Source organism: Enhydra lutris, unplaced genomic scaffold, assembly GCF_002288905.1.
Source record: "Enhydra lutris kenyoni isolate GAN:26980312 unplaced genomic scaffold, ASM228890v2 scaffoldscaffold34, whole genome shotgun sequence".
NCBI lineage: Eukaryota > Metazoa > Chordata > Mammalia > Carnivora > Mustelidae > Enhydra > Enhydra lutris.
The window spans coordinates 2,880,266-2,906,542 of NW_019154118.1; the positions used below are offsets into that span (position 1 = coordinate 2,880,266).

Below are 26,277 nucleotides of genomic sequence, written 5' to 3' on the forward strand. Positions count from 1 at the left end.
ATAAAGGATGTGGATTGAAATAGGCTTTGGAAGCCCTTCCACTAATTGCTCAGCCCACCAAAAGACATAATGGGCATCCCCCTTCCTCAGAGCAGGAGGCATGGCAGCCAGGGAAAACATGCCGTTTTTTTTTTAGAAAGACCTTTGGAAATAGTGAGTCTTTTCTCATTACCTGTAGGGTTAACAAGGAAGAAAGAAGACTGAGAGCCCCCAAATCCCAATTTTGTTTAGCTTAGTTTCTACAGATACCATTTAGCTTACTTCTATGGGATACAAAAATTCTCTCTCCTTGGGGCGCCTGGGTGGCTCAGTGGGTTAAAGCCTCTGCCTTCAGCTCAGGTCATGATCCCGGGGTCCTGGGATCGAGCTCTGTATCGGGCTTTCTGCTCTGCAGGGAGCCTGCTTCCTCCTCTCTCTCTGCCTGACTCTCTGCCTACTTGTGATCTCTGCCTGTCAAATAAATAAATAAAATCTTTAAAAAAAAAATTCTCTCTCCTTGATTGAGGAAAAAAGACCTTGGAATCCACCACTATCAACTATGGCCTCTTGTGCAGAATTTAAATGGGTTTTTGGCTCTCATGGATCCAAAGTGACACTTCGCCTAAATATTATATTTAATATAAACTGCTGTAAAGATAATAAAAAAAGGTAAAAATAGTGTTATTTGTTCAATATTATTTAGTCTCCATTAGTTTCATAGATACCCTGTTAATGAGGATAGGATTAGGATTTTTTTAAAATATTCTTTTCCATAAAATCAATTTCATACAAAAAATAAGGAACTCTTCCTCAGTCTGGGAAATACTGAGGCCTAAGTGAGCACATATTTTGTGGGAAGGAGTCAGAAGTCTCCTTCTCATGGGATTTCAAGTGGTTAAAATTTCCAGGCTGAGGGTAATACTTGTAAAGTCAAGGTCCAGAGTAGCTTTAAAAAGGAAAAAGAGGTATAATAATGGTACTTTCACAAAGTTTATAACGAACAGTAGGCCAGCTGAGGGAGAGTCAATGGGTGAAGAAAATGACAGTGGGAGGTGTATGTCCATCAACTTTGGTTCTGTATTGCTGGCAAGAATCAGCAGATCCATCTCTCCCTTTTCTCCTAGGAAGTTTTGATTGTCTCAGATGCTGGTTAATGAAGTGGAATTCTGCATGCTCTTGGGTTTCTGTGATCTTGGCCAATGCTTTATCTGAATGTTTGTATACTCCCCAAATTCCTGGTTGAAATCCTGACCCCCAAAGGGAATGGTATTAGAGGGTGAAGCCTACAGGAGTTGATTAGGTTGTGAGGGCGAAGGCCTCATGAATGGAATTAGTGCCCTTATAGAAGACCACAGAGAGCCCTTCCCAACAAATGAGGACTCAGCAAGAAGTCTGCCCTCAGAAGAAGCCCTAAACGTGGACTTTCAGCCTCCAGAACTAGGAGAAATAAAGGTCTGTTGTCTATAATCCACCTTGTCTGTGGTATTTTGTTACAGCAGCCCAAATGTACTGAGATGGGCATGTGTTTTCTCTCTGTACTCTGCGTTTTCCTCCTTTGCAAGGTAAGAGGATTGGATCACTAGGTGATTTCTAATGATTCCTTGAAGTCTAAAATACCATGGCTGCTCACTCTTTTATCTTCAGAAGTTTATGTATCTTCACCCTTCTCTCCTCTTCGGAGTCATGAATTTCTCAGCCATGAGGGTTTTCCCAGCATTTCTGGAGATCAGGCCACCCCTCAAGATAAATACAAATCAATTTAAATTCTCTGGTTGCCCCTAACCAAGAAATGTTTTTCTCTCAAAAAAGGTTAACTGATTTTTCAAATGTGATTTTTCTTTACATACCAGTGTTTTCTCTCTACCCTCTCAAATGGCACATGCTGGCCTAAATTATGCATTGATCGTACCATTTTTCCATGGACCAGTTGACCTTTGTGGACTCACCAGAATGTGCCCCTGAAGGTCCTAGAGTGGGAACAGTGTTCTTATTAGGTGCACCTGAAATAGTTCACGGAATGCTCCCAAAGAGATTAAAAATAGTAGATCTCAACTCCAGGGCTATCTTGGTTGTATAGTTTGAAGCAAAAAAATAATACTGTACCCCATGTCTCCTTTCCTTTTAATTTTTATTTATTTTTTAATTTTATGGAAACTATAATCAAAGAGAAACTGGTACTTAGTACTATAAGGACATGGAAAGAGACTTCAGCATCCTCCTTTTTTCCAGGCAAACTCCTCAGCTAAGTCTTAGCCTCTGTGGGACTTCTAGTGAATTATGAAGCTCAGTGTGAACCTGGGCCTGGAGAAAGGGCACAGCTGGCCAAGACCCTCAGAGTGCTTAGGGCTGAACCTGGCACTGCTGAGTGAGGGACCCTACTTGTTCTCAGCAAACCTCAGCCAGGTCACATGCTCTTCTCCTTTATCAGTGTGCCCATGCTTCTCAGGAGTGAGCTGGCTTCTGACTCCTTTGTTAACAACTTGCCAGAAATGGCTCTTGGTCTTCTGCCTTGGGACTCACTCTATACCTGAGAGGCTTTGGTTTCACTCCATGTTGAAGAGTAAATACTAGGCTCGTGCCAGGGTCTGCTGCCTTTGGGTGAAGCGGGAACCAGCAAAAGATTCTGTAGCTTTGGCTTAGTGTTTTTGCTCAAATTAAAGCCAGATAAACTTTGTAAACACAGTTTGATGGCTGTGGAAGCAGTTGGACATGAAAAGAAGGAAAGCAGGATTTGACTGATACTTGTCAGCAGAGCTGGGGAGGGGGCACTTTCATCCTCAAGTTTAAAAACATAAATTTCAGGTCTCAGCATGTTCTCCTTCACTCTAACATCTGCAGCCCCCAGGAAGCTACAGCAGGACATACCATCCCCACAAAGGTCACTTGAACACTCGCTTCCAACAGGCAAGCTCTTCATAGCCCTGGGCACTGGGTAAAGATGGCACAGAGAAAAAAATGGCGGGAGAGGATGGAAGGAGGCAGCGGATGGTCGTTTCCAAATTAATATCTTTTCTCCTCTCATTCTGCATTCAAAACCAAACACAGTGGATCCAATTCTGCTTCAGGCACTTTCATCTGTGAAGTCAGATCGACTGAGAGGTTGGAAAGGAGAGAATATGGGGGAATCCAGGGAAAATGTATAGGAATGAATTATTCATTCCACAGTATCAGATAATGAGATGTTCCAAATGAGTGAATCTTCTAGATAACTGCATCTTCCTTTCTAAATATTAAAGCTTCCTTTACATTTTAGACTATATTTATGTATTTTGTTAAAAGTGTGCTATAAGCATCTCTGCCTTGAAATAGAATACCTTATTCTAATTTAACCATATCTTGCTTACTTACCATCATAGTTTAAACAGAAATTAATTATATTTCTCTGCCTCACGGAGGTGCCACCCAGGCATGCCCTTCTGTGGCCCCACATTTTTTATCTCTCCTTACTGGTGAATCTCCTGCATTCTTCCCTGTGGGGTGTCACTTGTCAGTGCATCAGCTTATAACACTCTGTCCCCTTCTTACTTCTAATCTTTTGTCCACAGTGACTTAGGAATAAATGGATGTCCCCGGGGAAAGGCAAATAACCAAGCCTATTAAATCAGCAACTTTATTTTCTGTATGATTCTACATCTGTTATTCAGCTCAGATCAACAATTATTCTATGTCTGTTAAGTGAGGATGCTGTGTTTGGTCCTGGGGATTATGAAAAGTGCCCTTGAGTGGTAACCATCCATTAGAGGAGATGAGCAGATGCCTCCCATTTTCCAGGGATATCAGATAGGTAAGGACCTTAAGTCGAGTTCATTGTGTGAAGTGCATCAGTGTAAGAAAGCACAGGGTAGAGAAGTAGAATAGAGTGTTTATTTTGGTTAGAGAGGGTCTAGGAAAGTCTTAGAAAGGAAGTGATACCCAAGGAAGGTTTTATTGGATGAGTAGAAGTTCTGTATGTGGAAAAAAAATAGATAAATATGTTCTAGACAAAAGGAACAAGGGCCATGTTCACAAATTTGAGAATGCTAAAGTCTATCTCTGAATCTCTCAGAGAATTCATCACATGGGTTGAATAACAGCACTGTTTATTCTATTCAGGGCTTTTTTCTTTTTAACGCTGTTTTCTGAAAAAAAAAATTTGTCAAGTGAATGAAGTTGTTATTTAGTACCAACTTACAGATAAATATGGGGGATATTGGAGAATAGGAGAGGGATCAAGTCCATAAAGGAGGGACATGTACATTTCCTCATAAATTGGCAAAATCTCTCATATGAATGGGGGACTGGTCTCATGTAGTATCTTACCAACTAATTTTAACAAGAGTGAATTGTGGGTTTCCCATCTGGGGATCCCAAAATGCAGTCCCCAGAATGGCAGCATCTGCATCATCTAGGACCAGCTAGAAATAGCAATTTTCTGTCCTCACTGGACATGTGCTGAATTAGACATTGGGAAAGTGAACCTGCAATCTATGTTTTCCTCAAGCCCTCTAGGTGACTCGAATGTACCACTGTTCAGAGAATCCGGAGAAGCAGGACCAGGCCACAAAGGAAACCCCGAAAAATCAAGACCCGAATTAAATAAAGTACTGTAGCCACCGTTTCCTGCCGCACCCTGTTTCCTGATTGCTGAGTGCACAGACTGGCAGACCAGCCTCAGATTCTTAGGCAGGGCCAGCAGTCCTCTTGGTTTTGAAGGTCCAGAAGCTTTATTTTATGGTACAAAAGAAAGGGCTTGTACAAAGGGCCCCTCTCAGGAAGGCTCACAGTCAGGTTCTTCTGAAAACAGGGAAACTCAAATGCCCCTTTACTGATTTGCAAATAAGCCAAACCTGCTGAATGTGCTAGCCCCCCCAAATCCCTGCATTAGTCCATTTCATTCCCATAGGAAGGCTAAATGTGGAACTAAAATTAAATTAGAAGGAGGCAGAATCAGGCAGAAGGGACACAATTGTTTTGTTCGAATATCTTATGGCATCTGGTTATTCTGCATAATCCACCTGATTATTATTTCTGACGCAGAAACCACTCAGGTGGATTCTACCAGTCGGAGCTCTCCCTTCCCTTGGGCAGCAGTGGATCAAAACTGCCACTGCCCCTTTCTCACACTTCTTTTCCGTGCTTCCTAATTTAGAGATGCTAATATCATAGATTATATTGGGTTCAGGTCTCATGCAGCCATAGGAGCTCTCATGTGTATGTAAGCCGAGTTTATATTCATATCGTCGGACCCATTGTGTGTGGCATTCATTAGTCAGGTCCACAGGGAAGGAGAGGTGACTGTCCTTCTGTCTATAATCTGAATGTATTTAATATGTCTGTATTCCAATTACACTAGCTATTATATGATGACAGAGGGCTGAAGAAGGAGAGAGAAAATGAAAGATAAAGAGAAAATTGATGTGGCTGGAGATATAGTCTTGAAAAACAGATAAGGGATACAATCTTGCTTAAGAACTTCAGCTTTTAATTTAATAAGATTCAAGTCTTAAAGTGATATACTTCACTCTTGGGGAGTTAGGTATCTCTCTTGAACCAGGAGATACTTTGAGACGTCTTTTTTTTTTTTTCTTCAATATTTTAAGAGAAGTGGATAAAGAAGAGTCTCTTGTTGGCTCCACTCTTTTGCATTTGTATAACTGTTGTTACTTGATACAGTATTATTAATACTACTTTGTTGCCTTCTCCAGCTTCTAAGTGCTGCTTCATTCAGGGGAACTATGAGCAGATGAATGGAAATACCTTTTGGGGGAGGGAGCCAGGGAAACCCCTGTCTTAAAATGCTCTACTAGAGCCATTCTTCCATTATTTCCACTCTCTTTTGTTTCTGAGGCAGATGTGTGTGTGTGTGTGTGTGTGTGTGTGTGTGTATTGAAGGGACCAGGAATTCTGTACCTAATTCTAAGCAGGGACCAGTTCTTGAAAATACCCACTTTTATTTTTGCCCTCCTACCTTTCAAGCCTACCCTCTTCCTCTTCTATTCTTTTTATTCTACTATTTCATGGACCCTTCTCCCCCCATGAAGACCCTATAGCCCATCCTGGCCAGCTTGGCAGGTTAGTAAGCCCGGGTCAAATTTAGAGGCAGAATGCAGGATAAGTGTTCAGAGTCTACCGTGCACACGTGCGGCCTCTTTATAAGCCTGACTCTCTGCTCTGAATCTCCCAGATGCTCTGTGTTTCTGCTTCTGGCGCTTTCAGTAGTAATGTCTCTAACTGTAATGAGTTTTTATCACCTTGAGAAGTACCACAGCAGGTTCCAGGTCTAAGCTCTCATTTTTACACCCATAGGAGAAATGAAATCCATTGGAAATTAATCATCCATTGTTTGAGGGCTACTTTGGATCCCCTCCTCCTCTTTCCATCAATACATATTGCTCAGTACCATCTCCAGTGAGGGAGGGTCCTCCACGTTCAGTGGATAAACGGGACTCCCTCTAGGACTGATAGCACTGCCAGAAAACTTCCTCGATGGGGCTTTTAACTTCCCTACTTCAAATAAGTTAGGATATATCTAATTTAAGGATTAAAATAAACACCTACCAAAAAAGTGGGTGGTATGTTATTATACTGACCTTTTCCCTGATAATAAATCTGATGAAATCCTTGTCATAACTCTTGAAGGAGATTTTTGTATTCTCTCAAAGTAACAGGCTGTTCTCCTCTCTATTGGACTAGAGACCTAGGTGTTCACTTTGCCGAGTTCCCTGCCTCCGCTGTTTCTAAGACTCTCTGATCATAGTCATCCCGTCTGTGTACCATCTTAACATACCTAGAACCAAGGCATAGAATTACCCCATTCCCTTTGCATGAGATGCCTATCTGACTCATCACACCCCCTTTGCCTTGTCTGATAGACAGATGAATATTTAGGGACACAATAAATGCCTATGTGTCAAGATCAATTTTGCCACTAGCACCCCATCAATTTCTTCCCTTAGTTATGACATCTCCCCTAGATAAATTGTAATATTTCTTTTCTTGTATTTTCCAAAAAGGAAAAAAAAATTTATCAGTTTCAGCTCAAATAAAATGAGGGCCCCACTGCCTCACTTAAATACATGCCAGGCATGATTTCTAATCCCCCATCTTACTATGTTCCATAAGCATCTGACATTTACTCTGGTGATGTATATTTAAACGGCCTGTATGTTTTGTACCCAAGTTTATAAGAAGTGCCGGTCCAGAGCTATTTTTGTTTGCAGAGACTAGTTATTAACCAGACTAATTATTATCCTCTTAAGAAGTGCCTTGTCCCCAGTCACCTCTCCTGCACTGTTTCAGTGGAAGGTAGGACTGCCCAGCCACTCCTTTGTCTAACGTTGATATAAACCAGTGCAGGCAGGACAGCGCACCTGGGGAAATTTAGAATGAGTACAATCTGAGACCAGTAGTGTCAGAAACATGGCCTGCACTATTCTCACTTAATATGTACTGACTCAGGGGCACCTGGTGGCTCAGTCAGTTAAGTTTCTGCCTTCAGTTCAGGTCATGATCTCAGGATTCTGGGATGGAGCCCAGCATCAGGCTCTGTACTCATCAGGGAGTCTGCTTCTCCCTCTTCCTCTGTTCCTCCCCACTGCTCATGCTCTCTCTCTCTCAAATAAATAAATATATATATTTTTAAATGCACTGACTCATTTAATCCTTACCACACTCCTGCCATTTGGATACTAATTGTATGCCTATTTTATAGATTAAAAAAATATATATATTGAGGCACAAATAGGACAAAAAAGTTCCCAAGGTCACAGAACCAAGAAATGGTAGCACCAAGAAACAGAACAGGCTCTCTGTCTCCTGAGGCCAAGCTCTAACTAACACAGTAAATTAACTCTAATTGACATACAGAGAGAGATGATTTATTAAAAAAGACAACAGCAAGCCCAACAAGCCTAGGCAAAAGACCCAAGGAGAGAGTTCACAGAAAATATCTTACACATGTGAAATGATGAAATCAAAATCACACAGAAATAACATCTTTCATTTACCGTACTGACAAAAATCCAAAAGTTTAGTAATACATGCTGCTGACAAGATGGTTGGGGAAACAGGTAGTCTCATAGATTGTTACTAGACGTGAAAGATGGTAAAATCCCCATGGAAAAAAAATCTATCAACAACTACCAAAACTACAGATGCATCTACACTTTAAACCTCTGGGTCTCTATTCCATACACACATTTTCCCTTGTCTAAAACACACGTGTATACACACATACACACACACACACACACACACACACACACACACACACACATATACATGGTAGTTTGAGTGGCATTGTACTAGCGAAAGATTGAAGCAGAACAGGCTGCTAGTTAGATGAACTAAAATACATGAATACAAAGGAATACAAAGCAGCTCTGCAAACATAGTATATATATTGTTATAAAAATGGAGACAACAGTATATATACTCTACTACTTTTTGTATCAGGAAGGGTGATGATATAATTTTTCTTTCTTGTTTTCTACAAGTAAACATTGGGTGGATAAACAAAACAAATAAGTTATACGAGTCCATAGGATAAAGGGGTACGGAGGGTAAAATGGGCATCAAAATTTTCCTGTATACTTTTAAAAATAGGATGGTGTTTGAATCGTGTAAATGTACCAATATTTCAAAAGATTACATTAAATAATTTGAAAATGGGATGCTATGTAGCTCGTACAATCCAGAGGAGCTGCCTATCTGATTATAACATATCTCTTGTTTGCAATGAAAAGAGAGAACATTTCTCTAGGCAAATATAAATGTTCTCTATCAATCCCCTCCCCATGTTACCCAGATCTTCTGACACCAGGCTTTGGAAATGAAGTTCACTTACTGATTGTTCTTCTTCACAATAAATGAAACAGTGGTGGGGGGGAGTATTCTTGTTTTCAACTCTCCCCACTTCACAGCCCTATAATCAAGTTCAAGTGTAGTGACATTACTTGATGTGTCCTGGAGCAAGAAGACTTGTGAATACACTGTATTATTAGGCTCCTGTGAAATTATAGAAGGTGATTGCTCCCTTCCCCCGACAATACATATGTGACCACTATCTGGGAAGTGAAGTGCATAAAAATAGACAATGTTAATAAAAGGATTGAAAATATTATTAGAAGGTGCATCAAATTAAGCTGATTTAAAGGCTACAAGACTCTGAAATTTATGGCAAGTGTGCCATGGGCTCATTGGGATTGTAATTTGGAGAATCCCTATAAAACCTGGACTGGAGCCATCCCTCCTTACTCAAGGCAATTTTTTCCTGTAAGCTTCCCTGAGTGGAGTGCAATGAAAATATCCGGGCATGTGACTTTTTTCTCTCCTACCTGAGTGCTGGTGTGTTGGCTACAATGTAGAACATGCTAATGTATATGAGCAAAAATTGAGGGCCCCGATTTTCCTCCTTCACACAGCCCTGGAGATTCAGAGAAATCCAGAAAAGAGGTTTTTCATGGAAAGTAACCTCCTTTTGTAGCTGAAAGTACTGAACTTGAAGCCACTATCATAAATATCAATGCCTTTTTACCTGGCATGCTGGTTGAACCTTATTAACCTGAAATATTTTCTGGGCTAGTGACACTGGAGCCTCTAATAACCTTTTAGTCAGCTGCCTTGATACTTAATGTGTTTTAAACATTTTTGACACAATTACTTTCTGAAGTGATCTTGCACAATATATTCAGCCTCAGCCGTCTCTGATGTTACAGAACACTTGTTGCCGGGAATAATATTTTCTGTGGTAAAATACCTGCTTCATTATGACATGTTAAACATTTAAAGATAGTTTCCGATGGGTTTTGTTTTTGAAGGGAACAGGAATGTGAATTCCTGGTGGGTGAGTGGTGAGCATGGGGGATCTCGCCCGCTCGGTAAGTGGTGTGACTTGTTCCACTGGAAGCATCCAATAACACTGCAGTCTGGAGTACTGGAAAGTCACTTTTTTTTTTTCTAACGTGCTTTAATTGCTTTTTGCTGGGGCCAGGGATATTTATGGGTTAGGAGATTGCCAAGTTATTTATTAGATGGAGTATCTAGGGATAGACTAATATAAATCACTTAGGCTGGTATTGAATATACCAGACACTCAGTAATTTAAAAAGCTTTAATAAAAATGCTAAAATATGAGACTTGTCTTTGGCTGTAATGAGACTCAGTTATCATGTTTTTATCAGTCACGGTCCCCCCCTCCCCCTTTTCCTAGTATAAGAAAATGCGGATGCAATTGTTGTTTCCAGACTCTCCGGATTCGTTTAGAACCGAGAAAGGTTTTAAAATTTTGAGGAAAGACTCAGATGAGAATTACATGGAGGGTCTCATGGCTGAAATTCCTCTTAAATTCCTCATATTAAGAAATCTGGCATGTTCTTTCATATTAGAAATCTTTTTTTGTGGATCTAGCATGTTGGAGGATAAGAAAATGGGGGAATATACAGTTCACATGGCCTGAAGAAACCTTCCATAGAAAGTCTTCTACGTATGCAGATCACATTACTGTGAAAGCTGTAGCCAATCCCTGATTTGCAAAGCACAGAGTCAAAACTCCTCAAGTTTAGAACCAGTGGAATCCCTAAGAACCAAGACAATAACTTTCCTTTTCTTTAGTGGGAAAACTGAATTACAGATATGATTTTTTTCTATTAATTTTTCAAATATTTTTTCTATGATTTTTAAAGTGTACTTTTCCCCCATATTCTTCTTTTTTTTAAGTTTTTAAGTCTAATTAACATACAGTGCTACATTAGTTTTATGTGTACACTATAGTGGCTCAGCACTTCCATACATCACCTGGTGCTCGTCACGCCAAGTGTACTCCTTCATCCCCATCACCTATTTCACCCAATCTCCACCCCTCTCCCCTCTAATAACCATCAGTTTGTTCTCTATAGTTAAGAGTCTGTTTCTTGATTTCTCTCTCTCCCTCCCTCCCTCCCTCTTCTCTCTTTTTTCCTTTGTTCATTTGTTTTGCTTCTAAAATTCCACATGCATGAAATCGTACGGTATTTGTCTTAAAGCTTACTTATCTTTATGATCTAATTTATTCATAACTAGAAAGTTTTTAGGAAACTTTGCTCATCCTCATGTGATAAATGACTGAAATGGTAGGTCATGGAAAGTAAGGGAACTGCATTTTCATTAAACTATGGAATGGAAGAGAGAGATCCAGTTCTGGACGAGATTATGGGCAAGTGCCCATTTCTTCATACTTTCACATGTGCTAACTTTCTCCCATGATGAAGAGTTTCTGTGTCTGATTCCAAGGAATTCCTTTCTTCAATTCTATCTCAGACCTGCTAGGTGCACAGTGACTGCAACTTGGGTATAGGGGTGAGGTGAAATGACCTAGCTTTGCAGCACAGAACAGGTGGAGGAGAGAAGAGTAGAAGGAACATCCAGTTGGCAGGAGGGGTAATTACTGGGAAGAATGTGAGACTGATTCCTGATGGACTATCCAAGGGTGATACTAAGTCCGATGGAGGCAGTCAGCTCAGTTCAGATGCCACCCATACTCTGAGGTTGCTGTTCAGTTGAACAGACCTCAGCAGAATCATGCAGCTGAGCCTTGACATCAGAAAGCTCTGTGGTGGTGTGTGGGTGGATGGCACAGACAAAGGCAGGAGCCAGCTGGTGCCAGTCTTCAATATGTAGCAAGTCAGGAAGGCTTGGAGAGGCTGGGTGAACCTGCCCTAAGACCAGTGTGTCCTTCCCAAGGGGTAATCCAGGCCTGAGTGGAACTGGGGTATTAGGTAGGATTACAGGACACACTCTGAAGAAGGACATGGAGGAAGCCCATTTCCCCTCACCCCTCCCTGTTCAAAATAAGACAATCCAGATTTGGAATAGGCAAACAAGTTGGAAACACAAAAGTAATATCAGAGAGTACCTGCTGACAAGAGAAATCAGGAGGGACAGGGGTTGATGGCAGGGTTGGGGCTGGGGTCATGAAATTCTGAGTGTGGACACCTTTGTCCTAATTTTCAGCCCAGATTTCCCCCTAGACCCACCTGTCCCATCCAAGAAGCACTTAAATACAGCAAGACTGAGACTGTAGATGAGGGGCCTCCAGGACTCTGTGGTGAAACTCTGGGGCAAACACCAGGTGATCTTGTCCCTTTCCAGACTTTTCTGTGGAGATATTCTATGAGGTAGGAGATAGAAATAAGGGGCCCACAAACTTCAGGCAGGAAATGAGAAGAGGCTGTGGTCAAGAAGATGCTGGAACATTACCTGCATTTGGCTTTCCACCTACTCAGTGGAGCAAGGGTTGCTGGTAATATCTGCCCTTTCAGATAATCCAAGTGAGGACCACTTCTCTAAGCCCTACAAGAATTCCCAGGAGTGCCTAAGTGGCTCAGTCAGTTAAGCATCTGCCTTCAGCTCAGGTCATGATCTCAGAGTCCTGGGATTGAGCCCTGTGTTGGATTTCTTGCTTAGTAGGGAGTGTGCTTCTCCCTCTCCCTCTCCTTCTGTGCTCTCCCCAGCTGCCCCCCATCAAATAAATAAAACTAAAAAAAAAAAAAAATTCCATTACCTTCATTACCTGCCACACTGTGTGCAACTCCAAAAAAATTCCAAGTACTAGGGTACAGAGATCAAGACTCTTGGAGTCAGGCACACTTGGACAACATCGTGTATGCCTTTGCACGTGGCCTGAGACCTTGCATTCTGAAATCATTCAGAGCAGGATATACACATCTCAGCTTTTCCTTTTGCTGGCTCTGTGATATTAGGTAACTTACTTATCTCTCTCTGTGCCTCTGTTTTCTTGTCCTTAAAAATGTGAAATAGTAATCCAGCCTCATAGGGTTTTCACAAGGATAAAATAAGTGGTGTGTGACAGATTCTTTCTATGGTACCTCCAGACACTTATGAAGTTCTCAAAAAATGAGAGTTGCTGACAAATAAATAAATAAATAAATAAATTCTAGAAGTGGAATCAAAGAGCTCATGATATTGACATTTACCATGTCCTGGCACCATGAGAAAATGCTTTTCTATTTATTTGCCCTTTATTCCTCACTTGGACCTGTGAGTTACCTATGGTCACTACCCTGCTTTGCAGTTTGGAAACCAGAGGTTAGAAACATTTAAACACTTGTTCGGGGCGCCTGGGTGGCTCAGTGGGTTAAGCCGCTGCCTTCGGCTCAGGTCATGATCTCAGAGTCCTGGGATTGAGCCCCGCATCGGGCTCTCTGCTCAGCAGGGAGCCTGCTTCCTCCTCTCTCTCTGCCTGCCTCTCTCCCTACTTGTGATCTGTCAAATAAATAAATAAAATCTTTAAAAAAAAAATAAACACTTGTTCAAGGTCAGCTATGAATGAACAAGAGGGGGAGCCCAGGTTGCATTAACAAAAGAAGCTACGACAAAGAGGCAGAGTAGAGAAAGGGAGAGATCCGAAACCAGTGCCCACAGGTCCCTAATTCCAAGGGGGGTCCTGGCATGAGAGACACCTGGGTTAAAAGAGGTTATGGGAATTCTCTGCACCTCCCAACAAATACTTGACAGAACTGGGGCTAGACCCAAAGGGTTTTGTTAGCTGTAAAATGAGGAGGTTGTACTAGATGATTCCTAAGGTCTCTTTTTGACTTGAAAATTGTATGATGTAAATTAAACCCTGTGATTCTAAGGGTGTGTGTGTGTGTGTGTGTGTGTGTGTGTGTGTTGAGAAATCTCAGGGAGAGGCAGCAAGTCAGGAGAGCAATGAACAAAAGGAGCCTCCCAGAGGGAGGGCATCTACATGCCCTAGAAAGAACAGGACTGGATGAGAAAGACTTTGACTGCATGTAATTTCTCTGATCATGGTCAGTTGCTTGAATTGTGCAAATTAAAAATAGGAGCTGTGTGCCTAAGTCTATAAATAATTTCTGTAAGTGACACTGTAGAGACACCCTTACAAACGAGCTCCGCGAAGATTGTGTGGCTGTGATGCTGCTGGGTCCCTGGTGTGTGTTTATGTTTCTGTAATTCATAATCATTTCTTCTCATTCTCCACCATTCCTCTCATCACAATAGAACCAAGAAGAGAAAAGCAATCAGAGTACAGCAGGTCTAATCTTATCCAGCATAATATAAAACAGTAACACACCAGGACATGTGGGGAGGCCAAGTTCACACTCAGAGTCCATATAACTGAACAAGGATCTGCCCCTGCCTCCCAAGCATTAGGATGTCACCTCCTGAAAGTAGGGCAAGTTCCTATTCTCTGGCTGCTTCCACTGGATCCTGAGAAGTTGTGCTACCTGGAAAATCTCTTGCACTCCCAGTTAAATTCAGCATACATCAATTGAGCACCTACTAGATGCCATGCATTGAGCAGCCCTGGGAGACTGAGATGAACAAATAGCGGTCCTGGATCACACAGATCCCCCATTCCAATGGGCAAGAGAGACATAGCAAACAATAGAACACTATGAGAAGTGCTTTGAACTGAATATACATGCTGTCAACCCCGAACTTTGTTCATCTTACCTCTTTAAGTGCCTCTCCCATTTGTCCCTCTCTGCTCTCATTTGTCCCTCTCGGCCCCTCGCTCCTGCTGGCATGCTTGTCCAAGCTGCCACCACCTCACTACTGGACAACATCCTAGCTAGTTTTATCCCTCCTTTGCTTTGCTCTTTCCGTTCTCCACACTGCAGCCAGCAGGAATGTATTTGCAATACAAATCTGTCCAGCCTCCAACACATCATCACCATCATCATCATCATCATCATCATCATCTTTAGACAGTTTAATACTCTCTGCCATTTCTTTTATAAAAAAGGGCCCAAACCTTAGCATTTCCTCCTATAGCCTGTAGGGTCTGACCCTGCCCATCCACTCTCCATTTGTGTGATTTTACTGTTTTTGACTTTAGCCACAGGCACCCAAGTGAACCATATTCTCTGTCTCTGCAGAGCCTGTAAATATGTTGGTACCCTGCCCAGCTCTGCCCAGAACAAACACCTCACACAAACTCACTGACCAGGACAGGCCCCCTATAATGGGCTGTCACAGCACCTTATAACACCATGTCATAACACACCCACACACTGATTCCTGTGATCATTTATCAGTGTCAATGTTCTCCTCTAGACACTAACCTTCATAATTCACACAAGAGAAAGACATTTCTATCTACTCTTCTCCCTGAAGATAATGCCCAAGATACAGTAGGCACTAAATAAATGCTTTTGAATGAATGTATTACATCATTAGGCATAGGTAGACCTGGGAGGCACATGCTTACATTTGTCTCTGGAATGGGGAGAACTGATGGAGGGGGGGTTATATCTCAGTATCAATTTTCAGTTATGAGTAGGGCTTGTGCAGATAGATGAGTGGGGAAGAGGCACAAGAACAGAGGGTACAGCATATGCACAAATGTGGAAGCATCGCCAATCACCTATGGGGTGGGGTAGCATTCATTGTTTTGAAAAGAAAGGAAAGGGGAAACAGTGGGCAGGTAATGAGAGACAGAGAGATTAGTGGATGCAGGTTGAGCATCATGCACTTAACTATCAATAAATGAAGAAGATATTTTCTGAGAACCCACACATAGGGGGTTGACTTCTCTCCTCATTGCACAGCTCTGGTTCTCCTTCTGAAGAAGGAGCACGATAGGCTGTGCTTTGTTTTTCATAACATCTGCATGGCATTATAATTCATTTACCAGGATGATCTTTGGTAAATGCACAGGGTTGCGCAACGATCACCACTCGCCTGTTCTAGAACATCTTCATCACTCCAAAAAGACACTCTGTGCCCATTAGCAATCACTCCCTATCTGCCCCCTCCCCAGCCTCTGGCAACTTTCACATGTACTTTCTCTGTCTGGACATTTCATGTAGATGGAAATCATACAATAAGTGGTCTTTTGTGTCTGGCTTCTTCCACATAACATAATGTTTTCAATGTCAACCATGTTGTAGCATGCATCAGTACTTCATTCCTTTTGATAGATGAATAATATTCCCTTGTATGGATATACTTTATTTTGTTTATCCTTTCAGTTATTGGTGAACATTTGCATTTTTCTCATTTTTTTGTCTGTTACGAATAATGCTGTTATGTACATTTGTTCACAAGTTGTTGTGTGGGCACATGTTTTCATTCCTCTTGGGTACATACCTAGGAGTGGAAGACATGGTAACTCTATTCTTAAGCCATGAAGAACTGCATGATTGTTTTGAAGGCAACTTCACTGCTTTACAATTCCCACAGCAGTGTATGAGGGTTCCAATTTTTCCATGTCCTTGCCAACGTTCATTAGTATCTTTTTTTTTCTTTACTACAACTGCCCTAGTGGAAGCAAAGCAGGATCTTATTGAGGTTTTGATTTGCATTTCTGTAATGAGCTATGATACTAAACACCTTTTCAAGTACCTACTGGCCATTTGTATATCTTCTTTGGAGAAATGTCTATTCAAATCTTTTGTCTATTTTTTAATTAGGTTATATCTTTTTATTGTCAAGTTGTGAAAGTTTTTACATAGTTTGTATGCTAGTCCTTTATCAGCTGTATTATTTGCAAAAATTTTATCTCCTGTGAGCTATCTTTTTCACTTTTTCTATGGCATTCTTTGAAGCACAAAATTAAAAGCTTTTTTTTTTCTATTTTGATGATGTCCAATTTATCTATTTTTTTTAAGGTAACAAAGATTCACACCTGTGTTTTCTTCTTTTAGATCTGACTTTGAAGTATTTGATCCATTTTGAGTTAATTTTTTGTATATAAAGTGAAGTAGGAGTCCAACTTCATTCTTTTGCCTGTGGATATCCAGTTGCCCCAGCACCATTTGTTGAAAAGACTATTCTCTCCTCATTGAATTATCTTGGCACCTTGTTGAAAATGAATTGACCATAAAAGTATGGATATATTTCTGGGACTCTCAATTCTATTCCATTGATGTATATGTCTACCCTTAATGCTGATTTTTAATAGATAGTGTTTCCTAGAAATATGTTCAGGATTAAAGCAAATAATGTATACAGAGCAATTAGTACCAGGCTCAAAGAACTAAATACTAGTGATGTTGTTACTGCTGCTGGTGCTATTACCACTTTGTTCTCTGTAGCAGCCTCCCTGGACAGTTAATGTTGCTAGAAGATGACCAATTCACAGAATTTAAACTGGAAAATATCTGATAAATACCAATCTAGTTTCTTCAAATAAAACCAACCAAAAGAAACAAATGAACACCATCACCAACACCACACCACCACACACACACACACACACACACACACACACACACCCACCCCTAAACCAGAAGGGTTAAGTGATTTACAAAAAATTGTACAGCTGTGGAGGAACCAAGATCAGAATCCACTTATCCCACACTTCATATCTTGCTTCTGGCACAATGTCATTACTATTTCCATATACAAAATATGGCATGACCTAGCCTAGCATATATGCTATAATTCCCAAATTAGTTTCACCTCTAGTTTATGAAATAAGCTCCCTTGTTAAAAAAAAAAAAAAGTTAACTCTACAAGAATAAAATAAATTCTTTAAAAGTCTTTACTGTATTGGGCGCCTGGGTGGCTCAGTGGGTTAAGCCGCTGCCTTCGGCTCAGGTCATGGTCCCGGGGTCCTGGGATCGAGTCCCGCATCGGGCTTGCTGCTCAGCAGGAAGCCTGCTTCCCTTCCTCTCTCTCTGCCTGCCTCTCTGCCTACTTGTGATCTCTCTCTGTCAAATAAATAAATAAAATCTTTAAAAAAAAAAAAAAAAAAAAAAAGTCTTTACTGTATTGTTTTTATAAATTAGCTTTGAGTATAATGGAAAGCATTTCACCTTTATGTTAGCTTTCTCATGGTCTCTTAATATTTTGTTATTCTCTGAGGATAACAAGAATGGGGCAGGGGGAAGATAAAAGACTAATAGCTATTTAAGTCTCTTTAAAACATTCTTTCTGGGTTGCCTGGGTGGCTCAATTGGTTAAGCATCTGCCTCTTGATTTCAGCTCACCTCATGATTTCAGGGTCGTAGAATTGAGCCTCATGCCAGGCTTCACTGGACGTGGAATCTGCTTGAGATTCTTTCTCTCTCTCCCTCTGCCCCTCCCCCCATCTCAAATAAATAAAATCTTAAAAAATTGTCTCTAATCTAATCTCCGTATTCTTATGTGGCATGTATCTTTATGCCCATTTTAGGTATATGGTAGAGGAAGCTGAAGCTTAATGGCTTTCAGTTTTGTTTTTTTTTCAATCACACAGAAAGTAGTTGGAAGAAAAATGGTATTCAAACTTCAGCCTTTGTGATTATAAATTACAAGATTTTTTTTTTTAAACAGTGTCATCCAGTTTTAAACAAAACACTTAAAGCCTAATTAGCAAAGACTGTGGTGGGACAGGGGTAGGGTAGTTTTGAAAGGGTGAAATTATTGTCCTTGAAATAATGCATCATGGCACTCAAGCCTGTACCTTGTCTTCTACAAAGAGAAACAGACACTCCCTAAAATAAAAGAGATAAGGAGGAGCCAGGCAATTTCTTAAAACAAACCTGTGTGATTTGCCCGGTGCATTTGCTTAGGCTCAATTATTCAGTTAAGGAGGAAGAAAATCATATTTATTGAATATTTACCTTTTATCCTGGAAGCATATATAATGCAGTCTTCCCAGTTATCCAAGGGGAGCATCACCTATATATAAGTTCTGACTTAACTCTGAAGGAACTGAGATTCAGAAAATGAAGAATTAGTCACAGACTAAGCTATCTGATTCTAAATAGCATGAATAATATAAATGAATATATAAACATGAATAATAGCAACTAACATTTATTAAGTGCTTATTTCCAGGTACTGTGCTAGTGTGCTATACACATTTAAAGTTAATTCTAATAAGTAGCTAGAAAGAGAATCATTGTCTTCATGTTACAGAGGAAGAACTAGGGGCTCAGAAGAGTTAAGCTAAGATTGCCCAGGGTTACACAGGTATGTTGGACCCCAGAACTTAGGTTCTGTTACATGGCTTTCTCATATGCTATTCCAATTATATCATTGTCAACTTTATGGAGGATGGTGTTAATATGTCCAGAATCACACATTTCAATCCCTAATTTACTCAGGATTTCTTCCTCACAAATGCATAATAACATGTATCAGAAACTATAATTGACCCTTGAACATAGGGGATAGAGTTGTCAACCTCCCATACAGTCAAAATCCACCTATAACTTTTGACTCTCCAAAACCTTAACTACTAAGAGTTTACAGTTGATCAAAAATCTTGCTAATAAAATAACAATTGGTAACACATATTTTATATGTATTTTATACTGTATTGTTATAATAAACTAGAGAAAAATGTTACTAAGAGAACCAAAAGGGAGAGAAAATACATGTAAGGTACTTTACTATAAAAATGCATATTAATATACCCATTTAGTTCAAAGCTGTGTTGTTCATGGCTCAACTGTACATATAATAACCATTTATTTATTCCACAACATTTTATTAAGCACCCATTGTGTGTTAAGCATAATTCTAAGTAGTGGGGATACAGTGGTTTATAAAGCTTATAGTTTAGGACCAGAAAGACTTTAAACAAATAATCATACTAATGTATATAAAAACACAAAGCTATATAAAAATCATTAAGAAAATTTAGAGTTGAGAAGAGATTGTAACAGAAGGATCTGAATTAGATGGGTTGTGGGGAGGATGAGGGTCCTAACAAAGTCTTCTCTGAGGAGCTAACATAAAAACTGAGCCCTGATTGGAAAAAAAAAATACATATGATGAAGGTGGAGGGTATTTCAGGAAGAAGAAAGGGCAAATGTCAGATCTCTACGATGGAAAACACTTGACAGATTATAAGATATCCTATTTAAAAACTTATGCATTCATATATTACATTAAGTGGGAAAAGGATGCTACTACACGTCTGGTTTTGTTTTTTTATAATAAGAATAGGAGGATAAATATAGCAGATCCCTTCCATGGAATAGCTCAGTTGCACAGATAAATTGTATGATAAAGACATAAACAAGAATGCCTTGGGAACAGAAGAGAGAGCAGCTAAGACATCATAAGGGAGCTCATATTTGAGTTGAGTTGAACTGAGTGAAGGATGAGGATTTCATGTGGCAGAGAAGTGGGAAAGCACTTTCCCAGCAGAAGGAATAATACGTGTAAAGGCACAAAGATGAGAGAAGTTGGGGGGAAGAGGACTGCTTATTAGAGAAGGGGCCAGTAGTTAAACTATGGCCAGACTGAATGGTTTTGTAAATCCTGTTAAGAAGTTTGGACTTTCCAGGCTTAGACAGGGGCAGATATTCAGGGTGTTAGGCAGAAGAAAAATATTTAAGAGGTGATTGTGGTAGGTTTATAGGGTTTGAATTATAAAATGGTGGCAGGTTGAGAAACGAAGAGACTTTTGTAATATCCAAAGCTAGAGACAATAAGCTTCTCAACTAATCCAATGGCAGTATGAGTGGAGTGGATGGGGCAGGTTTGAGATGTATTTTGTGTTTAAGAGAAGCTGGCCATGCTAAGGCTAAAGAAAGAATGTATAAATACCTCATAATAACCCAGAACCCTAAGATACTTTGGAAATCTTCTTCTTCCTCGGATTGCTATTTGATAAAATATTATCTCTCATATATATGTGTATATATATATGTAATATATACACACACATATGTGTGTATGTGTATGTGTGTGTGTGTATGTATACAGATATATAGACTGTCAGACAGTATTTTATTTATGTGTGTGTGTATATATATATATATATATATATATATATATATACGTTTATGTGTCTATATCTATTGAACTATTTTTTAATTTACTTATCATAAAGGACCACCATTTGTGCACCGAACAATCTGCACAACCATATGAGAGGTTTTAGCCCACCACCATCAATGAAAAGAGAACTGATAAACATGCACTCTTGGCAGGGCTGGGGGGCCCTCATGTCTGCAGCTGAGACTAAAACATACTGTGCTATTTGTCATCTTTTAATCAGACTTGTGTGAGTCCTACCATTTTTTGTGAATGATTTTAATATTTTGGTTAAGACTTGTACATTTTTGTGTTTACCTATATAACCATAAACACTAGTTATATAGATAGATAAATGGATAGATAGATACATAGATACATAGATTGACACATAGATTTATAGATACTTAGAAACAGATCCATTTGCCATAAATAAGTGTCTACAAATGGAACAGATCTCCTGTCAAAATAGGTAGAAGTATTTGTTCATTTTCAAGTACTCCTTTCTTCAAAAAATTTGTCATGCTAACAAAGGGAGGGCCATTAAAAGTATTGTCAAATTCAATTCAGATTCAGACTTAAATTGGAAGCATTGAGAGCTGTGCTTGGTAAGTGCTGCTTGCCAGTAGCAGGCCCTGAATTAACAAAGATGATTAAAATGGGCTCCTCCCCTCAGTGCTATGTAATGTGTTGGGGAAGCAACTGGAACGAGGTGGTTTTGTTCATTATGGTTAAATGCTGTGAGGGAAGATGCACTGGGAGATCATTCAAAGCAGAAGAAACAAAATAGACAAATATAAATACTGTGTTTGGGGTATTGATAAGACAAACAAAGAAGCTGCTTAATCTGATGGAAAGAATTCTGTCATTTACTGGCCATGTCCTTTTGGGTAATTTACTTAACTCTCCCCTGGCCCCAATTTTTTTTTCATTTTCAATAGTGGGAATATTTATTTCATAACTTGTAAAGTAGCCATAAAATAATATACGTGCAACTTTTGAAAACAAGCATTTTGTGTTAACATACATTATTGCATTGTACATATTAATATGAGTATCATGATTGAGAAAAAAAAGAACTTTTTTTCCTCCCAGTTCACTCTTTGTGCTTCCTTTCTTCTTGGTGTACACACCCTAAAAGCTATACTTATCTTTCTTCCTTTGAGAAAGTGGCAGGGCCATTCTGGAAGTGCTGGGGTGGGTTGGGGTGGGGGTTGCAGTCAGCACTGCCTGGGGCTTGGTGGGAGTGTGGATTAATTTTGCAATTGCACTCCAGGAACGAACATTCTAATGGGTGACATTGGCTGAGTACCTAGAGAATGAGGCAGTCATGCTGAATATCCATGGAATTTTACAAATATCTATTAAGCCAGGACCCCTTGAACTATCAGATGAAACATAGCATGTACAGAATTGGTGATTCTGAACTGGGGCTTGTGTTGGAAGATCTGGCCCTGGACATCACATGTACTAAATTATCCTCTACGAACCTGACTGTACAACCCCCTCCCCCGAGCTGTCTATCTTAACACCAGCACCAGGGAGACTCCCGGGTCTAGAGAAAGAACTTCAGAGGGCCCAACACATCCAACTAAAGCAGACATTATTCTGAGAATATTGTGGAAGGTGCACTGAAGTTGTTGCTTTATAAAAGTGAAAAAAGTATTGACATTTCTACCCAGAACTATTTTTTAACAAGCTAGAAAATACTGAAAAACAGGTAGTACAGTTATCTCAAGAGAATGCAGTGTAGTTAGAATGCACACTATTTTTTCCCAGTGTGTATTTGGATAAAATATGTGCAATGAAATTTCAGGCCAAATCCTAATGCAGAAATAATCCAAAATATGGCAGATTTATATGATAGGCCGTTTTTATTTATTTGCTAATGTGGATTCCCTTAAGAAGTCAAATGTTCTACATGTTACTTATGGCTTCTCCTTGAAAAGACTTAACTCTAAGGTCTCAGCAGCATAAAACTCCTGGCAGCAAAGTTGTCTGAATTGAGCATCAGCCATAATTCTCCTTTGTCACTGACTCTGGGTGGTTTGGAACCTACCAGTCCTCTACCTGTTTGGTAATTAATAATTTTTAATTAAAATGGCAGTTTGAATAAATCAGCATAGTCGTAGAATTTGAGCCTCCTCTCTTGCCATCCTTCGGAGAATCTGAAACATAACAGAGAAGAAAGGTTTAGGTATCTGAAATCTTCCATTAAAAGCTTTGAGCTCTGCACCCCCCAACCCCACCCCATAGTTTTTGGATTTGTTCCATTGTTCTTTGAATCTTTCTTTCCAAAAGGAATTAAGCAGAACCCTTTGTCAGCCTTGTGCTAGACAATGAGGAAATAGAGACGCATGTGACTCCATCCTTATCCTTGAGGAACTAACTCTAGGTAAAAAGACAGGCATAAAAAAAATCAGCTGTGATACCACATACCACAAGGAGAAAGGGAGGTGATTCTCTTCTCAGATTGGTGGAGAAGTGAGGGAAAACTGCAGAGGGCAGGTGATCTTTGAAGTCCCTTGAGGGATGAGTCATATCTTTCCAGGTAGGAAATGAAGAAAAGAAGAGGAAAACAAAGCAATGGAAGTATTTGTTTTTGCCATGTTCCTGGGAGAACCAGGTTTGAGCCCTAGCAGTGCATAGTATTAATGGCCACCTTGTTGGCAAATCAAGCAATCTGAACATTATTGTTGAGACTAATACTTATCATAAAAGCATGCTATGCAAATATTTATAGGCTTACATCTCATTTTGAGTAAAAAGAATCATCCTCATGTATTTCGTTTCTCCTCTGTTTCTTTATAGTTCCTCCCCAGATCATGAATATCTCCTCAGACATCACTGTGAATGAGGGAAGCAGTGTGACCCTGCTGTGTCTTGCTATTGGCAGACCAGAGCCAACTGTGACATGGAGACACCTGTCAGTCAAGGGTAAGTTCTTTGCTTTGGGAATTTTTCAGAGTTATTCTATTATTCTATTGAAGAATTTGTTCTAAAGCACACCAAAACTTTGGAAATCAAAAAGCAATGCTGTATTTGTAACATAGTAATGCAAAAGCAAATAGACCACATGCATCAGTCACTGAGTATTCCATTCCAAAAAAAAAAAAAAAAAAAAAATTAAAAAAGGATTTATAAAGAGAAAGTGTACTGAATTATTTTCTCAGTCCTTTTTATGGCCACAGAAAACTTCTGTTTTCCCAGGCAGGAAGAACAGGGGTGCCATCTCTTTAAACAAAGATACTAATTTCTTAAGGTGGAGATGCATGGGTCAGTTGGTCATTAGCCCTTTCTTTAAGAAGAGTGCTAGAAGGTTAGCATGCCCATTGTAAAATGTTGGTATTACTGTGCATCCTTAAGAAAAAAGATCTCCTTACTCAGTACTTTCAGACCATTTCCCCAGAGCCACACCTATTTGACCCATACATCAATAGCCCACCTGGATGGAAATGGTGAAGTACCCTCGGCATGCATGTGCTGGGCACTCAGTGGTTGGCATTCAATGTCAGTGATGATCATCACCACCTCTGTAGGAAGGGAACCAAGAGAACAGTGGGCCTTATCCCTTTGGAACAAAAACTTACTCTAAGTTGAACTTGAAGAGATGGGTACAGAGTCACCTTGTGTATTTATACATTACTAGAAACTATGATTAATTCTAGAAATTATATAAGAAACAAATGCTCCCTCAAGCATGAGAAAATCCAAGCATAGCATGAACTTCAGTGAGACAGGAGAAGGTGTGGAGTATGCCTGTGTATTATATAAAAATAACCTAGATCTAGAGGAAACCGTAGGAACACACCTTCATGACTTTGAAATAGAGAATGTTTTGCTAGGACATCAAAGGATCTTACCACAAAAGAAGAAAACAAGAATAAATTTGGCTTTGTATCATTTTCTCATGGCTGCGGTAACAAAGTGCTACAAATGGTTTGGCTTAAACAACAGACATGTATTTTCTTGTTGTTCTGGAGGTATATGTCCGTGATTGAAGGGAGGTAAGGTTGGTTCCTTTCCAGGGTTGTGAGGGAGAACCTGCCCAATGCGTATCCATTAGTTTCTGGTGGTTGGCTGGCAGGCTTTAGTGTTTCTTGGCTTGTAGATGTATCCCCCTGATTCCTGCCTTCATTATCACATGACCTTCTCCCTGTGTGCCTCTCTTGGTATCCAATTTTCCTTTTTCATAGGGACACCAACATATCAGATTAGGGCCCAGTCTAATGACCTCATCTGATTTTGGTACTTATAAAGACCCTATTTCCAAATAGGGTCACGTTCTGCAGCACGAGGATTAGAACTTCAGAGTATCTTTTCTTGGGGAATGTAGGGGAATGCAATTCAATTAATAATGGCTTCATCAAAATTAAAAACACCATTTAAGTATAAACGAAAAGACAAGCCATAGACTGGGAGAAACAAAGAATTTTGGATTTTGTCTGGGTTATGTTTGAGTTTCATCTGGGTTACATGAAGAATTCTTACAACATAATTCTAAAAAACTATCTTGAAGTGAACAAAAAATTTGACAGACAATTCACATAAGAAGATCTACAAGTAAAAAGTAAGCACCTGAACATATGTGCAATATATTTACCATAGAAATGAAAATTCAATCATAATGAGGTTCTACTCACAACTACTAGGCTGTCCAATTTAAAAACAACAACAACAACAACAGCAAACAACAACAGACAGTATCACCTGTTGGGGAGGATGTGGAGAAACTGAAACTCTTACACATTAACTCTGGGACTATAAAATGCTATAAGCACTACAGAAAATGGTTTGGCACTTTGTTACAGAGTTAAACATACACTTAACATATGACCCCCAATTCTGCTCCTGAGTGTTCACCAAAGATCAATGAAAATGTCTGTCTACAAATATACATTGTACATAAATGTTATGGCAGCTTCATTTATAATCACCTCAAACTAGAAATAACCTCAAACCTTCAACAATTAAATAGATAAATTGTGTATATTTAAACAGCAAATGACTTCTCAGCAAGTAAAAATAACAAATCATTGCTGCATGTAACAACATGGATGATTCTCAAAAACAGGCCAAGCAAAAGCAGCAAGACACAAAATTACCTACTGCATGACTTAATAGGCAAAACTAAGTCAAAACTAAGACACAAAATTACCTACTGCATGACTTAATAGGCAAAACTAAGTCAAAATCAAGTCAGTGGTTACCCGGAATAAAGATCTGGGGAGATGTGCCTACAGAGGGGCACAAGGGAATTTTTTCAGCTGATGGAAATGTTTATATCTTCAATACAGTGCTGCTTATGTTGCCTCTTATGTAAGTCAAAATGCCAAATGTTACACGAAAAATGGGAACATTTTATTGTAAGCAAATTAAAATCTCAATGAAACTTTAAAAATATCCACATAGAGATAAGAGAAATACCTGAAAATTTGCCCCTAATTTGTAACATAATTTATGTAAGCAGTACTTCCTAGATAAGAGATTGGAGCACCGTTTAAGGGAAAAGTTAAATGGTCTCATGTCCTCCATGTGTGCAGAGATGCGTGTGTCAACCCCAGCCTTGTTGTAGGGAAAGATAATACAAATAAATGC

General features: G+C 39.7%; 1 protein-coding gene across 3 annotated transcripts in view; it reads left to right on the forward strand.

Annotated features, from left to right (window-relative positions):
• The window catches only part of LOC111153862 (opioid binding protein/cell adhesion molecule like), a 510,446-nt gene that overhangs the window by 379,002 nt on the left and 105,167 nt on the right, over positions 1–26,277 (forward strand). For all 3 annotated transcript variants that reach the window (XM_022513132.1, XM_022513131.1, XM_022513133.1), the window contains exon 3: positions 23,491–23,616. In XM_022513132.1, coding sequence (XP_022368840.1) covers positions 23,491–23,616 — 126 coding nt within the window. The remainder of the gene's footprint in view (positions 1–23,490; positions 23,617–26,277) is intronic.